The sequence below is a fragment of the Somniosus microcephalus genome, chromosome 7 (genome assembly GCF_052327205.1).
Source record: "Somniosus microcephalus isolate GS21.2 chromosome 7, FLI_Smic_1.0, whole genome shotgun sequence".
Taxonomy (NCBI): Eukaryota; Metazoa; Chordata; class Chondrichthyes; order Squaliformes; family Somniosidae; genus Somniosus; species Somniosus microcephalus.
The window spans coordinates 105,871,954-105,899,113 of NC_140993.1; the positions used below are offsets into that span (position 1 = coordinate 105,871,954).

The following is a 27,160-nucleotide window of genomic DNA, read 5'->3' on the forward strand; positions in this document are numbered from 1 at the left end:
CCACTGCCTACTGCGGAGGAAGCACCAGCAGTGGATCCTGTCGAAATATTCCATTCGACTATAGTTGAATACCTACCGGTAACTAACGCTTGTATCGAAAAGGAAACCCGAAATGACCCGACACTGTCTCGGGTATATGATTTGACGGTGAAGGGATGGCCAGCACATGGCGACTCACTGTTGCCAGCATTCTCGACAAGGAGAGAACAGCTGTCAGTGTGCCGGGGGACCTTGCTGTGTGGATCCCGAGTGGTAATTCCACCCAAGTTAAGGGATAGAGTGCTCAATGAGCTTCATGAGGGTCATCTGGGAGGGGTAAAATGAAAAGCCTAGCCAGGGCTTATGTGTGGTGGCCGGGAATCGATAAACAAGTCGAGGACCTGACCAAGAGCTGCTCAGGATGCCAGAAAGTCCAAAATGCACCACCACAGGCCCCTCTACACCCATGGGAGTGGCCCTCATCTCCATGGCAACGGGTGCATATTGATTTTGCTGGTCCATTCATGGACTCAATGTTTTTAATAGCCGTGGATGCGCACTCGAAATGGCCTGAGGTCATCAAAATGTCCTCCACCACCACGGAGAAAACTATTGCAGTCCTACGGACCATTTTTGCCAGGAATGGCTTGCCAGAACAGATTTGCTCCGACAACGGACCACAGTTTGTGTCCGAAGAGTTCCGGAGGTTCTTGAAAAAGAATGGGGTAAGGCATTACGCATCCGCCCCGTATCATCCAGCCACAAATGGATTGGCTGAGAGGTTCGTACAAACCTTTAAGAAGGCAATAAAGGCTATGTGCAATGACAACATTCCGCTGCAGCACAAGGTGGACAATTTCCTGTTCGTCTACCGGAATGCGACACATACAGTCACCAACCAGGCCCCAGCCATGATGTTCTTTAACCGAAGGTTAAGATCTCGCCTGGATTTGCTCAGACCAAACATACAAAGAGATGTTGAGAGTAAGCAATTCCAGCACATCCATGAGAAGCCAACAAGGAGCTTCAATGTAGGGCAACCAGTCTTGGCCCGCGACTACCGAACAGAAAAATGGCAGCCAGGAACGATATGCACACGGCAGGGCCCACTAATGTACACAGTGGACATTGGGGAGAGCATCGTGAGACGCCATGCTGACCAGATCCTAGAGTCACAGGAACAAGTCAACCCCATGCCTCGCCCATACGTACCTGGTGATGAACCCGACGTACAGGTCGCATCTACCCCAGAAACAGTAGCATCGGAAGCTGATGAACCAACCGACGACAGGGGGCCAGAATCGCCTCCGCACCAAGAGCAAGACACTCGGGAAAGGCGCTATCCAGAAAGGATCAGGAAGCCTCCCCAAAGACTGAATATATAAATAGACTATTTTCAGCTAATGTTGCATGTTAAAAGTGGTAATTGTAATTAGTTTGATATTTAATTGTTAAATGAGTGTTATGGTACTGTTAATCTAAAAGGGGAGGAATTGTAATGTATATACCTTTAAGGGGGGAACTATCTTTTACAGCTCATGTATACTGCAGTACCGGCAGTGACCACACTTGTATATAGCACTGAGTAGTAATCTGTACAGTTCAGTTCCAATGTGAGCCACGTTGAGTAAACACCTGTTGTACCATTTCTCCTGCAGTCTGTGTCTTATTATACACAGACACAACAGAGACCTATCTAATGTCAGTAAAAATGGGGGCAATGGGAGAGAATTATGAAGTTTTCACAAGCAAAAAGCTCTCTAAGGGGCATTGCCCATCACCCTTATTTGACAATGGACCATCCTAAAGTATATAGAGGATAAACAAATGAGGAACTATTTGATTTACAAGCTGAATACAAAAACATCATAAATATTTTCATGTTTAGATGTCTTGCGTCACGTGTTAACAATAGTTTACTGTAAAATCCTTTGTTTTCATGGTAAATGTTCATGTTGATCATGAGTGGAAAAAAATCTCTAATAAACATACACTCACCAAGTATTAGTCTAATGTGATTGCTAAAAGTCCAACAAAAGTAGATGGAAATATAAAAGAACAACAATGAAATTCCATGGAAACAAATATTTGCAAAACTACTCCCATAAACCACTGCTTGGATCACTTACCAATTTCAATATAGAGTGTTGCAAACACGAGATGAAAAAGACTTGCGTGGACTGCTTTATTGAAAATTAATCCACCTCACAACCTTATATAACACCTACTGCTCACTACAACATAAAACAGAAAACATAAAGCAGTGTTACTTACCCACCCCTGCACCATTGAACATGCCTGGTAATACCAACATAATGTGGTTGGGCCAGTATTTTCGATAGAGAGGCATTTCAAACTCTTTAACCACAAGGATGTGAAGGTGGTTTGCACCCTCTATGGCATGGTAGAGGTTCAGAAGGCCATGCTCGTGCCGCCCTGTAGTAGGTGTAAAGATAGGACTCTTCACTAATTTTGGATTCTGCCAAAACAAATTAAGGAAAACATTGCTAAATAAAAGTAATTGCATCAAATTTGAGGCCATTCTTTTATACAATGAGTACAACAGAGCAGCCTATGCATTACATAAATTTCCCAACATTATGCATTTGAAATTAGCAAGTAGAAGTGCTCATATTTATTAAGGGAATTTTAGACAAAATAACTGCTATTCCGGCACAACAACACTCCAGATAGTTTGGCACCGATATTTGGGGAGGGGTGCTCTTTTGCATTTGGGAAACCTGGAAGAATGGGTTTCCCACAGGTTTTTATGGCAGGACCTGATTAACATTTTGCGTCTTCATTTCCCGGCCGCAGCCAGCCAGATTAAGATGCTGGCTGGTTGTCGGGCGGGTAGGCCTGCGACATCAGGCTGCAGCCGAGGAGGGAGGGAGGGATCAGAAATGTGGGAGGGGAGAGATCAGAGGCCGAAGTGGTGGGGAGACCGGAAGGGTCGGAGGGAGATAGGAATGGGCGGAGGGAGAACAGAGGCCACAGCCAGGGAGTGCAGAGGATGGCGGGAGGGATCGGAAAGACCGGGAGGAGATCGCAAAGGCCGGGTTGGGGGCACAGTGTAGCTCGGGGGGGGGGGGGGGGGGTGGAGATTGGATCGTGAGGGGGCAGGGTCCAATCATGGGGGGGGCGGAGATCCAATCGCGGGGTGGTCAGATCGAAGGGGAGGCTAATGGTCGATCACAGGGTGGGGTGGGGGTAGAAGCAGGTTAGCTTTGTGGACCGGGGGGAACAGTTCTGCTCCTCCTGGTTCACAAGCAGTGCTGGATCCAGCAGTCCTCACCTCACTTTAGCTGTTGGGTTTACCTGAAACCCAGCTGGCCAGGGTTAAACCTAAAATGGAGGAAAATACTGAGGCACTTTGCCTCATTATACTATTTAAATGAGGCCCACCCCGCCACCGGAAGTGGCCCCAATTCTTCAACAAGCACTTCCTGCAAGTTGTTTATGATTCTGATCCATCACAAAGGCATTGACTGTATTGCATTTTCGCAGTGGTACAATCTAGGAAGTGAACTTTTCCCTAGGTGTTAATGGCAATAGAAATATTAACTGAGTAAATTAGAATTAAAAACGGATGATAGTAAATCAGCAGCCCATTTTACATCTCTCCCGATTTTTATTTCCATTGATTTCACCCGTTTTACACTATCGCACAAAGTCAAGATCGACCTCAAAAAGTGGTAGACTTTAACCATTGTTCCTGCTCGTCTCAGATATGCTTACAACTTAAAATGGTTGCAAAGGGAATGGTAATTTTTTTTAATGTACTTGTTAAAAGGCTTTTTTAGAAGTGTAAAGGCCTTGATAGAGGCTTATTGTGAGAAAATTTTGCACAGAGGACTAAAAATGAAAACTGAGTTCTGAGCTCCCATTCAGAACAGGGGTTAATCAGAAAAAAGAAGCTGAAGATTTGGAGAATCAGGACAACTAGTACTTATACAAAAGCAAAATACTGCAGATGCTGGAAATCTGAAATAAAAACAGAAAATGCTGGAAATACTCAGCAGGTCAGACAGCATTTGTGGAGAGAGAAAAACAGAGTTAATGTTTCAGGTCGATGGCCTTTCATCAGAGCCATGACCTCATTTCATGTGTTTCGGCAATTAATCAGGCCTTCTGAACGTTCATACTGCCATTGGTACACGCTTCAGTTTTGCACAATCTCACCATTTTACAAGTGGATTCACTCTATTCCTGATAGTTATATGAAATAAGCTGCTTTTAACTGCTTGAAAAATGTGAAAGTTTTCTGTCATTTCTGTTAAAATCAGATGTCACAAAATTGACCGAAGAAAAATGATGACCAGCCACCATTTTAAGTGGCACATATAAAAATCTACAATCTATTGCTTTATTATCAACATGGTAAGATATCCCCCTAGGTTTAAATACTTGGAGTATATAGCATTATAAGCCATTATTTATTTATCTTCCAGCATTTAGTGTGTTCAGTAGAACAACAGTATAAGCTTCAAGGCAGTCATAATGAAAAGCTTCACTCTTAAGGACCACTCACTAAAAGTATTCAGTCAATGTGCAGTAGTTATCAAAAAGACTGATAAAGCTCGATGACACATCCTAGTAATGTGATTACAAGTCAAACTCTACAGTGTAAGTTTACTCCTGTATAAGGCTAATTAGTAAGGCTAGATTTAGAATACTGTACTACTTTCAGGCTCCTTAATTTCAAAAGGACATTGATGCATCAGAAAGAATTCAAAGTAGAGTGACAGAAATGGTTCTGCAACTTAAGCACGAGCTTCTAAAAAGGGATTCACATATCTGAGCTTGTCTTCATGTAAGAAAACATGGTAAGGGCATATGATCTAGTTATTTAAAATGAGAGACCTGACTAATATAAAAAGGAAAGGGGAGTTGACACCTTAATCCTACTTTAGGGTGAGAGGTGTTCATTTGTCCTGAATCTTGGCCAAATTCCCACAAAGCACAAATGGTTATTTCTTTTAACTTTAGGTGTCAGCCTTGGCTCAGTGGTAGCATTCTTGCCTTTTGAGTCAGGAGGTTGTGGTTTCATGCCCCACTCCAGAGGCTAGAGTACATAATCCAGGCCAACACTTTGGTGCAGTACTGAGCCAGTGCTGCACTGTCGGAGGTGCCGTCTTTTGCATGAGATGTTAAACCGAGGCATGGTCTTCCCTCTCAGGCGCACTTAAAAGCTCCCATGGCACTATTCGAAGAAGAGCAGCAGACTTCTAGCCAACATTTATCCCTCAATCAACATCATTAAAACTAATTATCTGGTCATTATCACATTGCTGTTTGTGGGACCTTACTGTGTGCAAATTGACTGCTGCGTTTTGCTACACTGCAACAATGACTACATTTCGAAAATACTTCATTGGCTGAAAAGCACTCGGGGACGTCCCAAGATCGTGAAAGGCGCTATATACATGGAAGTCCTTTCCTTTCCTTCACAACAGGAATGTTTTAAATCTCTATCAAAATAACATTAGCTCTGAATAAAGTTTTTTAGGAGTTCCTACAGTTGCTGACCTTATCTGTGACAAGAGGTAGACGCATGCTTTCCAGATGTTTACCCTGCTGGCTGAAGACAAAATGCTGCTCCTTTGACTTGGGGATAATAAAATGAAGCTGCACTTCCTCTCCCAACATGGAGGAAGAAAACGTAAATGCATGTAGTGTGGAATCAAACACCTGAAACACAATTAGATCATGGATTCAATCTCTCCAATGAAGCTTTGTACTTAAACTTCTGCAACAGGTAATCCTGGATATCATTACAGTGAAATCTTATACAAACGCACTGTATGCCATCTGCACTGAATAATATGACTTAATTTTAGAAAATGATGATAAAGGAGCATCAGAATTAAAACTAATTAAAAAAAATAAATGCAGAAGTAGTGCAGGTAAAGTAAATGAAAGAGAAGACTGTAGGTATATAGGAAGAAAAGCGAGTAATGTATTAAATGATTAGCTAAAGTGGATGTACATCAATAGCTCCCTGGATATATTGGCCCGTATTTCCCGATCACAGGCCTCCCGCGGGCGGAGGCCTGCGATCTGGGAAAATCTACGCCCTTACTTGAGGGGTCCCAGGACGCACACACTTCTGATCCTGGGCCTCTCCAAACTGCAAGTGCGCAGGGCCCACGTATCCCAGAGGCGCATGTAGTTCCTGGGATCACGTGGGCCATGGGGAGCCAATCAAAGAAGGGAATCTCCCTTCATACGCTTGACAGGAAGACCTGTCAAATATATGAATGGAGATCACCCCCAAAAACATAGTAAAACTTGAAATAATTTTTTTTTTTTTAAATCACATTTTTAAAATGACTTGAAATTACAATAAATTAAATATTTTAAACAAAAATTTAATTTTTTGAAAAAAATTAAGTTTTTTGCAGGACTAAAAATAAACTTACCTTTCTTTAAAGTATTTTTAAATGATAAATCAGTGAAAAAAATGTTTTAAAAAACTTTTTTCAACTCTTATCCTGGTAAAAGCAAGCCTTACGCCTGCTTTTACCAGGCGCAAGAATTGTAAGGGTTTTCTGCGGGCGGAGGGTCTCCAAAAAGCGGAACTCTCCGCCCGCAGAGGCCCTTCTCCAGGGCAGCCGGAGGATCTGTCAAGAGCATTCTTGACAGATTGGAAATGCCGGTTTTCAGCGAATGCGCTGTGTATGCCTAAAACCGGCATTTCCGATGTCCCTACGGGTGTGTACACAGCCCGTACCCACCCGTAGGGTTTGGAATATCTGGGCCATTAAATTAATACTGTAGCATAAACTTACAATGGTCTGTATCAGCACGTTTAACAGGAATAAACATGAATCAAGCACAGGGCAAGATTGGTCATCCGTAACCTTAAGGACCTTGGACATGACTGTATACAAGATCTTCTTAGCTGGTGAGAAAAGTAAAGACAGAACGTTCCGGATGTCCATAAAGCACTTTACATGCAATGGTACAATCAGGTTAGCAACCTTGTTGCTATAAAGTTCAGATTCTCAGAAGGGTCCAACTGGAACTAGGTTCACCAGGGTGGCCTAGACATCAAAATAGTTGTCACATTGCTAGTGACTATAGCCTGATATGGGTTTCACTCGCCAAAAGATAGTGGGCGGCGGGTGAGCAGCTGTCATTTTCCTATTTGTCCGGCAACCTGTGGTGGCTGTCTAATGGAGAAGATGGAAGTGTATACAACATTGTGGTGGTGTTGTATCTGCCTGAAAGTCAAATTTATGGCAGTTCTTATCCAGGATCCATGGCACACTTTATAACTGCTTTATAATCTTATATTTATCTATGCTAAGGAAGTGCTGTTTTAAATCACACAAATTATAGGCCAAGTTTATGATACGGGACATACTGAATGGTGGCTAAGGACTTCACCCATAAAGAGGGATGATTACTCTTGCACACTCCCTAAAGGCTGGTTACACAGTGGCATTGGTAAAGCCTTGTGAACAGCTGGTTAAGCCTAACAATGGAAAATAAGGACTGCTCAGTGTGTTCAGTGACTTAAAAGAGGGAAGACAATATATATATTTTCCTTATATTAAATAAAATGAGAAAATGCCACTGGATATAAAAAAATGTATTAAACATGCAAAAAACTGGCCTACTAGGTTTAAAGACAGTAAAATACCCATATCCGGTTCTGACCTGTATGGTAGGGTTGAAATCTACGTAATGATGGCAGTGCTCACAATGATGGAATGTGTTGTATGCAGCATACTTGGTTAGCATAATAGAGACAGTCTCTCGTTTTGCTGATCCTTCACTCGGGCTGCGTTCTTTACCACTTTCTGGAAAATACAGAACATCTCATTATCAGCTACAATATACAAAAACTGCAAATAATTCACAAATATGTTGAAATATGACAGCAAGTGACTTGCAGCTTTTTAAATACCTTGATGGACAAATATAGCATCAACATTTTTACAGATGACCCATTAGACACAATTGACATAAACTTCCTCTGTGCACCATTTTAACGAAGCTGTTAATCTATTTATTTTACATGACTAAATGACTTTGTTAAAATAGCAAACAGATTTGACTATTTGTTACAAATAGTCCACAGAGGCATTTCACCATTTATATGTAATTATCCTTAGTTGAGCTTGTTTTGAAAAGAATCTGTTCTTTGAAGGATCGCTATGCCACATCAGAAATCACAAAAACTTTAATAAATTGATATCTATTAGTTTTTTAATGGGAAGGAATTGAACTTGCTGGCCTTTAAATTCATTAGTGCCTGAAACTGGGTGTGATTCCGGCGGCGCGCAGCAACAGTATGCTGAGGTTTGGGGAGGGAATTCCAAAGCTTAAGGCCTAGGGGCCTGAAGGCACATCTGCCAATGATGGGGCAAAGGAAGTGGGGGATGCACAAGAGGTTGGAGGAACCCAGGTTATATGGTTGGAGGAGCTTACAGATATATGGAGGGAGGCCATGGATGGATTTGAACACAAAGAATTTGAAATTTGAAGTGTTGGTGGACCAGGAGTCAATGTAGGTCAGCGAGCACATGGGTGATGGGTAAGCGAGACTTGGTGCGAGTTAGGATAAGGGCAGCAGTGTTTTGGATGAGCTCAACTTTATAGAGGGTGGAAGATAGCAGGCCAGCCAGGAGTGCATTGTCTAGCTTAGCTGAAGTCACATGGCAGTCATCTTGGCAATGGAGATGTCAAGAAATGTCACTGGTCGCATCATTACAGACTGTTAAAATCAAGTCTGGAGGTAACATAATTATGGATGAAGGTATCAGCAGCAGATGGGCCGAGGCGGTGCAGAGACGGGCGATGTTACGAAAGAGTGACTTGAACGCCCATGCAGATCAGGTGCCGCTCCCCAAAAAACTGATCCTCTGTGTGAGTAATTGTCCTTGCCCCCAATATCTCAGCAATTGCTCTGGCTGCTCAATGAATAGATGAATGAACTTAGATAAATCATCATTGAGTACTTTTGAATGTGTTCCTCATATTATGTATGTATTACAAATATATGTAAAGATTTATTGGAAGACTTTAAAAAAAATTCTCATAAAGAAATATATTTTAGAACATCTAATTTAGTGATCCAATCTCTCCCCAACATTACTAGTCCCTCCATTTTGGAAACAGACACCAAGACATTGAACCATATGTTGAAAGGCTGGAGGACAGTCAGGTATTATAGACCATCAGCTCAACTGAAGTCACATGGCAGTCATCTTGGCAATGGAGATTATGTCAAGAAATGTCACTGGTGGCATCATTACAGACAGTTAAAATTATGGCCTGAATTTCCGTTAGGGCCACTCTGCCAGCAAAAGAGTGGCGGAGCAGATCTTAAGTCCACACAGGCCCAGGCTTTGCCCCAAATTATGGAGACGGGGTCATTTGCATCCATGGGGTGGAGACATTGTGCCAGTAAAGATATATCGTGGCATCCAGCCTGATGGGCCACCATGAAAATCAGAGGAGCATTGCACTGTTCTAAAGATGGAGGAGAGACCTGAGAAGGGCCCAACGATACACAGTGTGAATGACTCTTCAGCTCTGATAGGTGCCAGCAGGAACATAAGAACATAAGAAATAGGAGCAGGATTAGGTCATTTGGCCCTTCGAGCCTGCTCCACCATTCAATAAGATCATGGCTGATCTTCTACCTCATCTCCACTTTCCTGCACTATGCCCATATCCCTTGATTCCCTTAATATTCAAAAATCTATCGCTCTCTGTCTTGAATATACTCAACGACTGAGCCTCCACAGCCCTCTGGGGTAGAGAATTCCAAAGATTCACCACCCTCTGAGTGAAGAAATTTATCCTCATCTCAGTCCTAAATGGCCGACCCCTTATTCTAAGACTGTGACCCCTGGTTCTAGATTCCCCAGCCAGGGGAAACATCCTCCCTGCTTCTACCCTGTGAGGTCCTGTAAGAGCATTGTTGCAGTTAATCAATCCTCTCCAGGATCAATAGCTTCTTGCTACAGAGCGTTTAGGCCTTTTGTGAGGCCTCAGTGGGACTAAAGCCAGCTCTCGCCTGGTCTTAATTTCACTGAGATCTAATCAAGATACACTGTGCAGAATTCCTGAGGTAGCCCAGGAACTCCTCCAAAACACACACACCCCTTTGATGTAGTGGGGATGAGCGAAAAATTTACTGATGCCGCTCCCCCACCGGAAAATGGCTGACTGAAAAATAAAGAACAGAATCCTGGTGAAACTAGGCAGTTACATTGGAGAAGTACCCAAGGCCCCAAAAGAATTTCGGGCCTCTGGTCTTTACTAGGTAAAACAATGTATATGTGTTAGCCTGGTGGTATTATAGATGAAATCAAAAAGGAAAATAGCAACAGTTAATGTATGGCAATTTCGAAATTAGCAGATGACACAAAACTTGGACGTGTAGTTAACAGTGAGGGATATAGTAATAGGCTTCAAGAGGACATAGGCAGGCTGGTGGAATGCTAATGAAATTCAACGCAGAAAAGTGTGAGGTGATACATTTTGGTCTGAAGAATGAGGAGAGACCACACACACTAAATGGCACAATTTTAAAGGGGGTGCAAGAACAGAGAGACCTGGGGGGCTTGTGCACAAATCTTTGAAGGTGGCAGGACAGGTTAACAAAGCAGTTAATAAAGCACATGGGATCCTGGGCTTTATAAATAGAGGCATAGCGTACAAGAGCCAGGAAGTTATGCTAAACCTAGATAAAACACTAGTTCAGCCCCAGCTTGAGTATTGTGTGCAATTCTGGGCACCACACTTTAGGAAGGACGTGAAGGGGTCGATTTTCGTGGAGCCATCAGGCGGGGTTTCAGGCGTGTGGGGGGGGGGAAATCCCGAATTCGGGGGTCCCGACACCATCCCGCCCAAAACCCCGCTCCACGCAACTTTCAGAGGCGGCGGGTACCCGCCCCGCACTGGGACCCGCCGAAACCAGGCGGGAAGGGATTAGTGCCAATTAACTGCAACAGGCAGTTTTTAGCCTAATCCCTATTTTGAGGGGTTTCGTGTGGGATTACCGACGGCTCCAAACCACGCCAGGTTAGAGCAGGTGGGCCGTCGGGTTGAAGGAGTTGGAGGGGTCGCGATGTCGGTGTTCAGGTGAGTGATGGGTGCATGAGTGCAAAGGTAAGTGTGTTTGGTGTGTCTAAAGTGTGTAAAGAACTTTTACTTACCTGTACTTACCTTAACAGCCTTTCTTCCTGTAGCTGTCGGGAGCCCATCACTCAGCCGGCACTTAAAGCTGAACGACTGCGATCTGTGAAAAGTGACAGCCTGCAGCTTTGAGTGCCAGTGTGAGTTCTAACTGAGTCTGTGCAGAAGGACTCATGTTAGAAGTCGGACTGTCAGTGTTTGACAGCTTCAAACAGCTGTGAAACACTGATATTTCATCTGTCAAGAACTCTTGACAGATGAAATTGCAGTCTGTGACGTCACCTGTTGCCGGGTGGCCCTTAATTGGCCTGCTGAGCCCGCTGGACGGGCTCAACAAGGTCAATCAAGGGAAAATCGCGCGGATTGGCCGGACGTCAAAGTAGACGGGTCTAAAACCTGAAAGTTGTAGTCCCGCCTTCTTCCCGACAGCTTCAGGAAAATCGACCCCGAAGACTTTGGAGAGGGTACAGAAGTAATTTACTAGAATTTTTAATTTTTTTTTATGGGATGTGGGCATTGCTGGCAAGGCCAGCATTTATTGCCCATCCCTAATTGCCCTTGAGAATGTGGTGGTGAGCTGCCTTCTTGAACCGCTCCATTCCTTGTGGTGAAGGTGCTCCCACAGTGCTGTTAGGTAGTTCCAGGATTTTGACCCAGCGACGATGAAGGATCGGCGATATACTTCTAAGTCAGGATGGTGTGTGACTTGGAGGGGAACTTGGAGGTGCTGGTGTTCCCATGCGCCTGCTGCCCTTGTCCTTCTAGGTGGAAGAGGTCGGGGGTTTGGGAGATGCTGCCGAAGCAATGGTTCCAGGGATGAGGGGTTACAGTTACATGGATAGACTGGAGAAGCTAGGGCTGTTCTCCTTAAAGCAGAAAAGGCTAATAGGAGTTCTGATAGAGGTGTTTAAAATCATGAATGGTTTAGATAGAGTAATAATAAAAAGTAACTGTTTCCAATGACTGAAGGGTCAATAACAAGAGGGCACTGATTTAAGGTGATTGGCAAAAGAGTCAGAGGCGACATGAGGAAAAAATTTCTTACGCAACGAATGGTTAGGATTTGGAATGCACTGCCTGATAGGGTGGTGGAATCAGATTCAATAGTAGCCTTCAAAAGGGAATTGATAAATACTTGAAGGAGAAAAAATTGCAGGGATATGGGGAAAGAGCGGTGGAGTGGGACTAATTAGGTTGCTCTTCGAAAGAGCCGGTGCAGACTTGATGGACTGAATGGCTTCCTTCTATGCTGTACTATTCTATGATTTTCACTTGTGAAGAAACTTATTTCAAGAGGATACAAATTAATTTTCCCATTTTGCACACCCACAACAAATACATTATTTCAAGCATTATGTAAGGAAAGCTCTGCTGACCTAGCTTAACTTTTGGCAGCTTGTCTGAGTACACAGAACTGATCTGACGATACTTTGGATCATGCACCGTGAGGTCAAAGGTCATTTTGCTGAAGAGTTCAATGTCAGGCCACTGTGCGTTAATTCCCTGCACGTGCTCATTTGCCTCTTTCATCTCTGAAACAAAAAGTTCACAGTTTAGTTTATGAACCTTCTTGTGTCACCAAGTTATGCATTTAATAAAGGGTATGGAGTGAACAAATACAGCTGATCGTAAGCTTTAGGTCAATCTCAGGGAGCACCAAAGGAGTTCACCTATTCAAAAGAATAGCTTCTGGTTATCCTGCTTTCTGGTCTTTGTGCCCTTCCATCTTACTGAGATGTTTTTAGATTTTATACAGGGGGAACAGATGGTGCACAGCAATAAGGTCTGGAGCCCCACTGAAAAAACCTACGTGGAACCTTGGTTCTTATTGTCATTCTGATTCATTTCCTTAATGAAGCAAGTCTCACTCGCTTGAGGGTGAGCAATGTTTTTAAAACTTCTGCACATGACACCTCTAATTGTGTACTAAAGCATCAACAAACAGTTAGCAACACTGTTTCAGATGTTAGGGGATTGGGAGCACTCTTGATAAATAATATACACGATGTAATGAATACCTACATTACGTATCAGGGTATTTCTGAGGTAGGGACAATAATCAAACATAGATCGTGCAAGAGCTAAAGAAAATGTAACACTACGTAAACGTTATATTTACCTAAATATTAAAAGTACTTACCCTCATTAATTTCCTCTTCATTGTATACATCAACCTCTAGTAGTCTTATTAGCATGCGAAACAGAATTCTAAGGAACTGTAAGTATGCACCTGTCTTCCCAATCTGTAACATAAAAATCTAGTTAAATCTTTCTAAACCACCAACAAATCTGAAGAATAAACACTATTACAATTTCTAATACAGGAAACTTTCGATTTACCGGCACCTAAATAACCGGAAATCTCAGTTAACCAGCAAAATTCAGGAGTAGGTTTTACTTCATATTGTACTTGCGTTCCTCCATCTGCTGGTGTGCAAGGGTGTGGCTGCAGCTGTTGCTAAGCTACAGAGACACTTGCAACTTGTGGCCATTGTTCTGAACTTGTTGCTAAGCAACAGGGTTTGTTGCTTTATACAGAGCTGTCAGCTCTCCGTATCTTTTACTATAGCGTTCGGTTATCCGGAATTTTTGATGAACCGGCACCACGTCGGTCCCGTCTGTGCCGGATAAAAAAAAGTTTCCTGTACTGCTAACACATACTAAGAAACTTCCTAAAGCTAGCAAAACAAAGGCAGTGACAGGCATTTTAAAAATGTGAACTTTCAATTTAAATTGTATATTTCTAGTTACTTTTGTAGCCAAATTTGTAAATATTGAGGAAGGGGAGTTACTGCTGAAGAGGATTGAAGTGGATATGTTACAGACTGAAAACAGTCTTTGTTAATAAAATAAACAGGACATGTGTGATGCTAAATAAGTGTAACATAATAATTATATTTCTCCTTGGAAATAGCACAGCACAATGAATCAGTAAGCAATGTATACACCTCAATGATTCACTCAAACAATTGGATCCATTTTTCCATAGACCTTAAATAATTGGTCACCGCAACAAACACAAAGTCATTGGCCTAGAAATTGGCCCACTTACCGCTATGAGTTTTTGCCAAGATCTAGTCTAAAAATGGCAATGGCCACTCTAGCGCCTTCTCTGGCACATGACTCGGCGGCCGTCATTTTGGTGAGGGCCTTAGCGCTGTCGATAGCAGCGCTGGCGCTGGAGATGTAAATTATTAGAGGGTAACGTTGACTTAACATCATGCTGTGCGAACCTCGACCGTAGCACTGTGTTCAGCGCTGGATCCTAAGCGCGCCATGAAAACCCAACTTTCAGCAGACACACAGAGGCACTGTCAGCACCTCTTAAAGTTTGAATTTAAGCTTTTAGACTGGATTTTTTTGAGTTTATTGAAGTAGTGGCTTGCTGCAATACATGTTAAAAGTTTCTTTTAAGTGTGCAGGGAGTACTGCTGGATGCTTGCAAGGCCTCGGATGGTAAAGGAAGGCCTCTGAGAAGACACAAAATGCTAGAAATACTCAGCAGGTCAGGCAACATTTGTGGAGAGAGGAATAGAATTCACGTCTCAGGTCGAGATGCTGCCTGACCTCCTGAGTATTTCCAGCATTTTATGCTTTTATTTCAGATTTACAGCTTCTGCTCACAGAGGGAAGAGGAAGATGCAGACGAGGAAGAAGAAGAGGAAGAAACAGAGGAGGAAGAAGTAGAAGGGGAGGAAGCAGAAGGAAGGATGCAACCCAGACAGCCCCTTCTTGCCGGGATATCAGGGATGGAGTCATCTGCCTGTGGTACCAGTGACTACAACCCCAATTCCCCTTTCAACATTTGTCCCACACCTGACCTGCCCTCTGTTACTGACCATCACAGCATCCTCTTGGCCACAATGCTGAAATTAAAGCCACCACAAAAGCAAACTTTCCAATCCAACTTTATACATCTATCCATCCAATATGATATCAAGAAATCAACTCATCACCCTTATGCATTCTCTTAGTGACTGTCTTGTGTGTGCCTTTGCCTATCCTACTGATGTCACACAGTGCTACCTCAGTCTGCAGCATGGCTGGTGGAAGGCTGCTGACATTCAGTGGAGGACACTGCAAATGGCCTTGCTGGTCGACCTTGAGGAGCTGATGGCTGGGAGTGTGAAATTGAATGACGGTGTTTCTTCTTCTTCTTCACTCTTCTCTCCCTCTTCTTGGTCAACCACTGATTGGGCAGACTGCATTTCTTGGGTGTGTGAAATGAGGAAGGCACAAGGAGTTCTGGTGAGGGGAGGATGGGAAAGCAAGAGGTGCATGCGAGAAGGAGGATAACATATGAAGATATTAGCATCTTGTATCCTTTCAGCCCCGCTGCTGGCCAATGGCTCAGCCATGCCCCTCCCAAAAATGGCCTGCACCATCTCCTCCAAGGGGGTGAGGTGAGGCTAGGAATGGAAGGTGCGCCTCATGATTGTTACAGATTGTTGGCAGGTGAGTGATTGGGGAGGGGCGGGGGGGAGGTGGAGTCGTGCATTGAGCAGTGTGTGAGGCAAGTGGTGCAGTTGGTAGGAGATGGCTTTTGAAGATGCATTTACTGACCTTGACCAGTGGCCTGAGGTCATGAAGCTTCTTTGGGCACTGGAGCCAGGTGGTGGGGGCGACACTGCTGGCAGTGACGGCCTCGGTGATCTGGTCCCACATGGTTCTTTCTGGAAGGCTTCCTGGCCCCTCTTACAGTGTTGACCCCCTGCACAAAGCTGGAGTGCTACGTGTCAGACACTGGGGCCCCTTCCCTAGCTTGCTGAACCATTTGTGTTGGTGCTGAAGCACATTTCCCATTTTTTGAGATGTGGAAGGGAATTCAGCTTCAAGAGCTGAAGACTCCCATTTGGGAATTCTTTTTAATTTTGACATGAGGGCTGAAAACTGCATTTTCTTACTTCATTTTAATGCATTGCCATTTTAATGTCCCATAATGCCTAGCGAATTCATTGCCATGCTTCCCGAGACTGTTGGAAGCTGGAACCCTGCTTCTGGACGCCAACTTCGCCTCTGATGCCTGCACTAGCACCACCAGCTGGGCGTTACACAGTGAGTTAGCACTGGGCCAAAAATCTTTAGTCCCCAGCGTGAATTTTTCACTTACTGCCATGACCATTTTCAGCGGCTGTTAACTCTCGTGGAGGCCACGGATTGCTAAGCCAGAGTTTCCTTGTATTATGTTGTTCAGTAACTGTAGGTATAATTGTGCTGACTCTATAAACTTAGTTGCGATGATAATGATTCCTGTGAGCTTGCCAGCTCTATTTGCTCACCCTGGAGCTGCAGCTCCTTCCTCCTGCTGCTGCTTCTTATCCTTCTATGATATTCTATATGTGACTGTGACAAAGGTAAACTATCCCTCCTCATCCTTCTCGACCTGTCTGCAGCCTTGGACACAGTTGACTATACAATTCTGCTCCAATGCCTCTCCACTGTCGTCCAGCTGGGTGGGACTGCAGCTGCCTGGTTCCATTCTTATCTATCCATTCGTAGCCAGAAAATCACCTGCAATGGCTTCTCTTCCCGCTCCCATGCCATTAGCTCTGGAGCAATGTTCCCGCTAATTTTTTGGGGGGGCGTGCGGCCTCTTTAAGGGGCTGCGTGGCCCATTCAAATTATAGCGCAGGCGCTGTTTTTTCTTTTAGAATGCCCTTGCTTGCACGGGACCTGTTTAACGGGAACATTGCTCTGGAGTCCCCCAAGGATCTATCCTTGGCCTCCTCCTATTTCTCATCTACATGCTGCCCCTCAGCAATATCATCCAAAAACACGTCAGGTTCCATATGTACCCTGACGCTATCTCTGTAACCTCCTGCAGTCCTACAAGTATTCAAGATCTCTGTGCTCCTCCAATTCTGTGATCTTGTGCATCCCTGATATTAATTGCTCCACCACTGGCGGCCGATCTTTCAGCTGCCGAGGCCCTAAGTTCTGGAATTCCCTCCCTAAACCTCTCCGCCTCTCTACCTTGTTCTCCTCCTTTAAGATGCTTCTTAAAACCTACCTCTTTGACTAATCTTTTGGTCATCTGCCCTGATATCTCCTTCTGTGGCTTGGTGTTAACATTTTTATTGATAACACTCTTGTTATGTGCCTTGGGATGGTTTGCTACGTTAAAGGTGCTATATAAATGCAAGTTGTTATTGTTGGTCTGCTAGAGTGGAATTGCCAGAAGGGCCCGGTGAAAAAAAAACTGCGTTGCCATAAATTCCTTAAGGAGTTCAAAAAAATTCCACAGCCTCTACAATCACTTTGAAATGTCTAAATAGCAAAAAAACACAATGTAATACAAGCAAAATCTCTCTCAAAGCTTTGTAACGTTTACCTGACAGCAACTGATCTTTGGATATGGCTGCATCTTGATCTGTACCGCCCCTAGTTTGTGATGATCAGGAACTAGTGGTAGCAATGTAGGCAGAGATGAAAATAGTGCCCGGGGTCTTAACAATGTCAACTGACCATGATTTGCATATAATCATTCGTTGCCTGCCAGTTTCCGGTGCGAGCTCTAGCCACCTAAACTGAGATCCACCCGAAAATTGGAAGAGGCAGATTACCAGCATTAAGTCAGTGGTTCTGTGACCCACATGATTGTGATCCCTTTACCACCCTGCTTTTAGGAATGAAATACATGCATTTCCCAACTCCTCTTGGACTTTTGGATACCAACTCGACCCCTGTTATTATGTATAACAATTGTATGGAAAATTACCTGTAAAAATAATCACATTTCCTGCTGCATGGTATGACATTGACAAACTGCTGTTACAAACTGGCTTTTTGGGCTACATTAATTACTACTATTTTTCAGTTGAAAACCTATAATTGAAATTGGAGCAATCATGGCCAGGGTATAATAATTTAATAACATATCTCATCAGTAGAGGTATTTATCTGGTTAACCTTACTTGTGGAGTTATCATTTGTCACCACATACTCTGCACATAATATTATTCCAATAATTCATTTTAACTTTGCCAAATATTTGTGTTCCAGCATGATCAGCTGAAATGTTAAGTATAATTACCTGTGGTGGTCCTGTCAATAACAACCGGCGCCGATGGAAGTTTCCAGAACTTCCTTCACTTTTATTGCTAAAGTCTGCATGATGTTGCCTGGGAATTGTCCAGTGTCTATAGTAAAGTGACTGCTCTTCACTGCTCCAGTCCTTGTGAAAGAGTGATCTCAGCGAGCTTGTCCAAGTCGTATCAGCATGGGGCAACAAAAAGGCAGAGCACAAATGTTCATTTTTTGCTGAGCCAAGGAGATGATACGCTGGCTTTGATAAAATTACAGTTCTCGGAAAAATGAGGTGTGGGGTCCTGAAGTCTTTGTTGGCCAGGATAGATTGACGAGAATTCCCAGAGGATGAGGATGATTTTGAGACTGTGCTGCTTGCAGTTTCCTTCCCTTCCAAGTCAGATTCCTGTTTGCAGCCCTCGCTGCCTACACTGGTTGAGGTGTGTGCTGAAGTGCCTTCATCACTTGAACTGTTGACAATATTCTGAAAACTAAGGGATGAAGCAGGCCTCTGTGATGAGTCCAGAGCACTGGAAGAGTTCACGCCATTCTCTGCTATGGAACCTGTTTGAAGGCAAACCAAATTTAATGTTCTTTGAGGATGTAACGAGCAGGGTGGATAAAGGGGAACCAGTAGATGTAGTGTATTTGGATTTCCAGAAGGCATTCGATAAGGTTCCACATAAAAGGTAAAAGCTCACGGGGTTGAGGGTAATATATTAGCATGGATAGAGGATTGGCTATCTAACAGAAAACAAAGAGTCGGGATAAATGGAACATTTTCAGGTTTGCAAACTATAACTAGTGGGGTGCCACAGGGATCAGTGCTGGGGCCTCAACTATTTTACAATCTATATTAATGACTTGGATGAAGGGACCGTGTGTACTGTAGCCAAATTGGCTGATGATACAAAGATAGGTGGGAAAGCAAGTTGTGAGGAGGACACAAAGGGGTCGATTTTCATTAAGCTGTCAGGAAGGAGGCAGGATTACGACTTTCGGGTTTTAGTCCCACCTACATCGCCGTTCGGCCAACCCACGCGATTTTCCCTTGATTGACCTTGTTGAGCCCGCCCAGCGGGCTCAGCAGGCCAATTAAAGGCCACCCGGCAAGAGGTCTTGACAGATGAAATATCAGTGTTTCACAGCTGTTTGAAGCTGTCAAACACTGATAGTCTGACTTCTAACCTGAGTCCTTCTACACAGACTCAGTTAGAACTCACACCGGCAATGAAAGCTGAAGGCTGTCACTTCTGACAGCTCACAGCCATTTTGCTTTCAGTGCCGGCTGAGTGATGGACTCCCGAAGCCTAGAGGAAGAAAGGCTGTTAAGGAAAGTACAGGTAATTTAAACTTCTTTACACACTTTAGACACACCAAACACACTTACCTTTGCACTCATGCACCCATCACTCACCTGAACACCGACATCGCGACCCCGCCAAGTCCTTCAACCCGACGGCCCACCTGCTCCAACCTGGCATGGTTTGGAGCCGTCAGGAATCCCACACGACACCCCTCAAAATAGGGATTAGGCTAAAAACTGCCTGTAATTGGCACTAATCCCTTCCCGCCTCGGGTTGGCGGATCCCAGTGCGGGGTGGGTACCCGCCTCCTCTGAAACTTACGTGGAGACGGGTTTTGGGCGGGATGATGTCGGGACCCCCGAATTCGGGATTTTCCCCCTCCACACGCCTGAAACCCCGCCTGACGGCTCCAGGAAAATCGACCCCAAAGAGTCTGCAAAGGGATAGGATAAATGAATGGGCAAAAATTTGGCAGATGGAGTATAATGTGGGAAAATGTGAAGTTATCCACTTTGGTAGGAAAAATAAAAAAGCAAATTATTGGGCCAGAAATTCCAGAACAGGGCTTGCAGCGCGTGCAAGCCCCGTATTTGCACTTACCCCGCGCTCCTGCCGATCAGCTTCTGGGACGCCTGAACTTGGAGAAATAGAAAGCACATTCCCGGGCAGCGTATGACGTCACGCCGCCCAGGAGTGCAGCCAGCGCGGACCCAGGAGCGTGCAGTGTAAGTGAGACACGCCCCTTGAGGTCTCAGTTTCACTGGACACGCCCCCAATGTTTCTGTCAAGCTGCTTTGCTTTTTTACATGCAAAGCAGCAGTTTAAATAGGTTTATGGAAGTTTTTTGAAGATTTTGGTAACTTTTATAAACTTTTTAAAATGTTTACATTATTTTGAGTAATCTGAAGTAGTTTTAAAGAGAATTAAAGCAATTTAAAGACTTTTAAAAGCCCTAAAAGATTTTTTTAAATTCTATTTATTTATTTAGCAATGTCGTCGTCATACGTGTCTTCACACTGTTCCCTTTGGGGAACTGTATGAAGTGGTGGAAGGATTTATGGCCGTGATTAACGCTCATTCCGTGACCGTAACCATCTTTGAACCAGCCATTAGGGCGGTTAGTCCTATGGCGGGAGGGTTTTACCGGCTCCCACAAGCTATACAAGGAGGGGGGGCCACCCACACCCACGGACGCAAATATCCCACTGGATGTCAACCCAGAATTTAGAGCCGGAGCTCCGACTCCACTTGCCGGGACTGTCTGGAGCGGGGTGCGAAACCCTACCCTGATCTGGCCCAGCGGCGGGGATCCTACCGCTATGACAAACGCCCAATCCGATTAGCAACGTGAAATGGTAGCATAGGGCTCCAGTCACGGGGAGGGAAAAGGCGCAGGAAACGTATGGGTGTCACCTTTTGTGCGGAGTGGGCCTTTTGCGTAGCAGTAAGCATCCCCGCCACTGGGCCAGAAGGAGTAGGGTTTTGAACCCCACTCCAGACAGTCCCGGCAAGTGGAGTCGGAGCTCCAACTTTAAATTCTGGGTGGACATCCAGCGGGATACTTGCGTCCGTGGGTGTTGGTGGCCCCCCCCCCCTCAGATGGGTTGTGGGAGCCCGTAAAACCCTCCCGCCATAGGACTAACCACCCTAATGGCTGGTTCAAAGATGGTTACGGTCACGGAATGAGCGTTAATCACGGCCATAAATCCTTCCACCACTTCATACAGTTCCCCAAAGGGAACAGTGTGAGGATACGTCCGATGATGACCTCTTGCGCAATGCACCTCCTTGGACCCTCAGTCGCAGATGCGAGGGGGCAAGTCGTGCAAGTGTTAAATTTTTTATTTTATTGACATGTAAAATGTTGGCCCAATAATTCCCTTCCAAATGCGCTAGTACGGTCGGGGTACTTACGCATCTGGCCGGATGAAATGCCGGTTTTCAGCATGCACAGTGCATGTGGGGAAAACCGGCATTTCCTGTCCTCTGAACGAAGGGGTTCAGAGGCAGAACGCGTGCGACTGCACATGCAGCGCGTGCGCAGTATAATTCGCCGCTTTCATTAATGCTTTCAGTGAGGTCCAGTCATTACAACTTACACATGAAAAAAGCATGGGTACAGTTGCTACAGAGGCTGCGGAGGAAGATATTTCTTATCGTGGAGCTTCTGAAAGTATGTATGTCTGTATATATTCCTTTGCGTGTTATGTATATATTCCTTTACTTATGTGTATGAGTGTATTATTTAATTATGACTTTCAGAGAAAGTAACTTATTGGAAAATCATAATTAAAAACATACATTCATAGTAAAGGAATATAAAACATACATACATATACGTAAAGGAATATATGTGGACATACATACATAACTCATTCTCACATTCCATTCACACAGCCACAATTGCTCCTTCTACCTACCGTTCTGAAAACCCTTTAAAAAAAAAAAATGTTAACTTTAAAACTTACTTAAAATTTCTTAAAATAACTTCCCTCCCTTTCCCAAACAAAAATATTGCATTTCAAAAGCTCCACGATAAAATATATCTTCCTCCGCAGCCAATGAACCACTTTACACTTGCTTTTTTTCAGTGTAACTTCTAAGGACTTAACCTCACGGATTTCATGAATGAAATCCACGAAGTTCACTGCGCAAGCGCTGCCTGTGCAGTCGCACGCGCTCGAGGTCTGGAAATGCCGGCGTTCCCCGCATGCGCTGTTCATGCTGAACGCCGGCATTTCCAACGGCCAGAAGCGTGAGTAAGCCGACCGTACTCACGCTTCTGGCCTGGAATTTCTGGCCCATTATTTAAATGGAGAGGCTACAAAATGCTGCGGTACAGAGGAATCTGGGGGTCCTCGTCCATGAAACACAAAAAGTTAGCATGCAGGTACAGCAAGTAATTAGGAAGGCAAATGGAATGTTGTCCGTTATTGCAAAGGGAATGGAGTATAAAAGTAGGGAAGTCTTGCTACAACTGTACAGGGCGCTGGTGAGACCACACCTAGAGTACTGCGTGCAGTTTTGGTCTCCTTATTTAAGGAGGGACATACTTGCGTTGGAGGCAGTTCAGAGAAGGTTCACTAGATTCATTCCTGAGATGAAGGGGTTGTCTTATGAAGAAAGGTTGAGCAGGTTGAGCCTATGCTCATTGGAGTTTAGAAGAATGAGAGATGATCTCATTGAAACATATAAGATTCTGAAGGGGCTTGACAGAGTAGATGCAGAGAGGATGTTTCCCCTCGTGGGGGAATCTAGAACTAGGGGGCATAGTTTCAGGATAAGGGGTCGCCCATTTAAAACAGAGATGAGGAGGAATTTCTTCTCTCAGAGGGTCGTGAATCGTTGGAATTCTCTACCCCAGAGAGCTGTGGAGGCGGAGTCATTGAATATATTCAAGGTGGAGATAGACAGATGTTTGAGCTACAGGGGAGTCAGGGTTATGGGGAGCGGGCAGGAAAGTGCCATTGAGGCCAAGATCGGATCAGCCATGATCTTATTGAATGGCGGGCAGGCTCGAGGGGCCGAATGGCCTACTCCTGCTCCTATTTCTTGTGTTCTTATGTAAAGATTGATGTCACTAAGTGAAACTATTGCATACAAGTTTTGTATGAATATGACCAGAATATTGAGTGTTCTTCGGGAGGTGGGGGATGTTTTACAAGCATACATTGTATTTCTCCGTATCTGCCTAGTTTTCTCAGTCACCTTTCCCAATTACCACTGCATCTTCATTTCATGTTATAAAAACTTGTGTTTATATTGTGGTAAACCACTGTTATACCTGCCTGTGTGGGTGTTTGTATTCCACTGTGTACATGTCTGTACATGCCTCGGCTGACTCCTCCCACGAGTCCAGGTATAAAGGTGACTGCTCCACAGTCCCTCTGTATTCTGGACTGGTCGACCACTCGAGGCACACCTTCATTCTCTTGTTAATAAAAGCCTGTTAGCTACTCGCTTAACCTCAGTCTTTTGAGTAATTGATAGCGCATCAATTTTATTAACAAGATTTTTTTATAATGGTGAAGATCCTCACACCAGCATGCCTGGACTTAGACCATCGGGAGGCGGACGCATCCACCAAGTTTGCTCACTGGCTTAGGTGCTTTGAAAGATTCCTGATCGCCTCCGCTGCAACGGTCAAATCGGATGAGGACAAACTGGACGTCCTGACCTCCAAAGTGAACCACCGAGCGTACTCGGTCATCCAGGACGCGACCTCGTACACGGCTGCTCTCAAGCTCCTCAAGGACCAGTACACGCGCCCAGTGAACGAGGTGTACGCCAGGCACCTCCTGGGGAGTCGTAAACAACAACCTGGGGAATCGACCGAGGAATACCTTCAGGCACTGTCTGTGCTTGGCCGGGCCCGTGGTTGTAAGGATGTAAAGGCCGCCGTGTACACAGAGGAACTTATCCGGGACGCTTTTGTAGCGGGCCACAGGTCCAATTACACCCGACAGCGACTGTTGGAGCAAAGTGACCTCGACCTCAACAAGGCCTCTGAACTCGCACTATCATTGGACGCAGCCTACCGGGGCATGGATGCCTACTCCTCTGCACCGTGGACGCCGCGGGGAACGACAGCCTGGGACACGGTAGGACCGTCTCATAGCGCCGTGCCACCCCAGCCACATCCCAGCAACGGCCCAACTACCGCAGCAGTGTCCCAAGGCCAGAAATGCTACTTCTGTGGCCAGGCCAAACACCCCAGAGCGCGCTGCCCGGCGAAAAATGCGATCTGCTCGGGCTGCGGGAAGAAGGGACACTACGCCAGCGTCTGCAGAGCCAAAGCCACCCCGAACCCCAGCAGCGCCGCGTGTGGGCTGTGCGGGCCGCCATCTTGGGCCTCCCCAGCCATGTGCGAACCACCGGAACAGCAGCCATTTTGGACGCCTCCAGCCACATGGGGATCATGGACGCCGCCATCTTGGACGCCAGCCGGGACGCAGCAGGCCCCCAACACCGCCTCATCTGATACCCGCAGCGACACACCAACCCCTACGCTGGCCTCCGTTACGCTGGACCAAGCGAGACCGCACCAACTGGCCCGGTCCACAATGGACATTAAGGTAAATGGTCACGAAACAACCTGCCTTTTTGACTCTGGGAGCACGGAGAGCTTCATCCACCCCGACACGGTGCGGCGTTGCTCTCTCCCAGTCCTGCCTGCGCACCAGCGGATTTCTATGGCCTCCGAGTCCCAGTCGGCGGACATTGGCGGCTACTGCGTGGTGACACTCTTAGTAGACGGGACTGTGTACGATAATTTTAAACTTCTGGTCCTGCCCCACCTCTGCGCTGCCGTTCTACTGGGGTTAGATTTTCAGTGCCACCTTAAAAGTGCTACGATGGCGTACGGTGGACCCCTCCCCCCACTCACAGTCCGCAGCCAGCAGCTTCCAAACTGCCCGCCGCGCACCAGGTGCAACCTCTCCACACTTAGAGTCACCCCCCCCCCACTGTTTGCTAACCTCACCCTCGACTGTAAGCCCATCGCCACAAAGAGCAGGCGATACAGTGCCGGGGACAGGGTTTTCATTAAAACTGAAGTGGAGCGGCTCCTGAAGGAGGGGATTATTGAGGGCAGCGCCAGCCCCTGGCGAGCCCAGGTTGTGGTCGTTAAGACCGGCGAGAAGCAGCGCCTGCTCATCGACTACAGCCAGACAATAAATCGCTACACCCTGCTGGACGCTTACCCACTCCCCCGCATAGCTGATATGGTCAACCAGATCGCGCAGTACCGCGTCTTCTCGACCATTGACCTGAAATCAGCGTACCACTAGCTCCCTATCCGCCCTGAGGACCGCCAGTATACTGCCTTTGAGGCAAACGGCCGCCTCTATCACTTCCTTAGGGTTCCCTTTGGCGTCACCAACGGGGTCTCCGTCTTCCAAAGGGAGATGGACCGGATGGTCGATCAAAATGCGTTGCAGGCCACTTTCCCATATCTGGACAATGTGACCATCTGCGGCCATGACTTGCAGGACCATGACGCAAACCTTGAAAAATTCCTCTGCACCGCCCAACTCCTGAACCTGACGTATAACAAGGAGAAGTGCATATTCCGCACAACCCGCCTCGCCATCCTTGGCTGTGTTGTGGAACACGGAGTCATCGGTCCCGACCCCGACCGGATGCGTCCCCTTATGGAACTCCCACTGCCCCAAGGCCCTGAAGCGGTGCCTAGGGTTTTTCTCCTATTACGCCCAGTGGGTCCCCTACTATGCGGACAAGGCCCGTCCGCTGGTCAAGTCCACCTCTTTTCCCTTGACGGCAGAGGCCCGCTTAGCCTTCCACCGTATCAAGGAAGACATTGCCAAAGCCACCATGCACGCAGTGGACGAATCCATCCCCTTCCAGGTGGAAAGCGACGCGTCCGACTTTGCCCTGGCCGCTACCCTTAATCAGGCGGGGAGACCCGTGGCCTTCTTTTCACGAACCCTCCAGTGCCCGGAGACCAGACACTCCGCTGTTGAGAAGGAGGCCCAGGCTATTGTGGAGGCTGTGCGTCATTGGAGGCACTACCTGGCCGGAAAACGATTTACCCTGCTCACTGACCAGCGTTCAGTTGCTTTTATGTTTAACAACAAGCAGAGGGGTAAAATCAAAAACGACAAGATCTTGAGGTGGAGAATCGAACTTTCCACCTACAATTACGAGATCTTGTACCGGCCCGGGAAGCTCAATGAACCCCCGGATGCTCTATCGCGTGGCACCTGCGCCAGCGCGCAGATCGATAGACTGCGGGCCCTCCACAATGACCTCTGCCACCCGGGGGTCAACAGGTTCTTCCACTTCATCAAGGCCCGCAACCTGCCTTACTCCATTGAGGAGGTCAGGACCATGACCAGGAACTGCCAAGTCTGCGCTGAGTGCAAACCGCACTTTTATAGACCAGACAGGGCTCACCTGATAAAAGCCACTCGCCCCTTTGAGCGCCTGAGCGTTGATTTTAAAGGGCCTCTCCCCTCCTCCGACCGCAATGTGTACTTCCTCAACATTATTGATGAGTACTCCCGTTTCCCGTTCACCATCCCCTGCCCGGACATGACCAGTGCCACGGTCATTAAATGTCTGAACGACCTCTTCACCCTGTTCGGTTTCCCCAGCTATATCCATAGCGACCGGGGCTCATCGTTTATGAGCGACGAACTCCGCCGGTACCTGCTCGCTAGGGGTATTGCCACAAGCAGGACCACCAGTTACAACCCCCGGGGGAACGGACAGGTAGAAAGAGAGAATGCGACAGTTTGGAAGGCCGCCCTGCTAGCCTTAAAGTCTAGGGGCCTTCCGACCTCCCGCTGGCAGGATGTGCTCCCCGATGTGCTCCACTCTATTCGGTCACTGCTCTGCCCTGCCACTAACGCCACCCCTCATGAGAAAATGTTTGTCTTCCCAAGGAAGTCCACATCGGGGACATCGCTACCGCCATGGCTGACGTCCCCAGGGCCGGTCCTACTGAGAAGACACGTGAGGACCCATAAAACGGACCCCCTGGTCGAGAGGGTTGACCTCCTCCACGCCAACCCCCAGTATGCTTACATTGCGTACCCGGACGGGCGGGAGGACACAGTCTCCATACGAGACCTCGCACCCTCGGGGGCCCCAGTAGCCCACTACCCACTACCACCCCCCCCCACGATCCAATATCCAACCCCAGCAGACGGCACGCCTGGGCCCCGCGA

At 46.2% G+C, this 27,160-nt stretch overlaps 1 protein-coding gene across 1 annotated transcript in view; it reads right to left on the bottom strand.

The window, feature by feature from the left end:
* greb1l (GREB1 like retinoic acid receptor coactivator) overlaps positions 1 to 27,160 on the bottom strand; it is a 436,507-nt gene that overhangs the window by 20,032 nt on the left and 389,315 nt on the right. Inside the window, exons 23-28 of the mRNA XM_085992812.1 lie at positions 18,170 to 18,726; positions 13,277 to 13,379; positions 12,513 to 12,668; positions 7,645 to 7,787; positions 5,509 to 5,670; positions 2,254 to 2,458 (exon numbers count right to left, since the gene is read on the bottom strand). Of these exons, the coding sequence (XP_085848938.1) occupies positions 2,254 to 2,458; positions 5,509 to 5,670; positions 7,645 to 7,787; positions 12,513 to 12,668; positions 13,277 to 13,379; positions 18,170 to 18,726 (1,326 nt within the window). The remainder of the gene's footprint in view (positions 1 to 2,253; positions 2,459 to 5,508; positions 5,671 to 7,644; positions 7,788 to 12,512; positions 12,669 to 13,276; positions 13,380 to 18,169; positions 18,727 to 27,160) is intronic.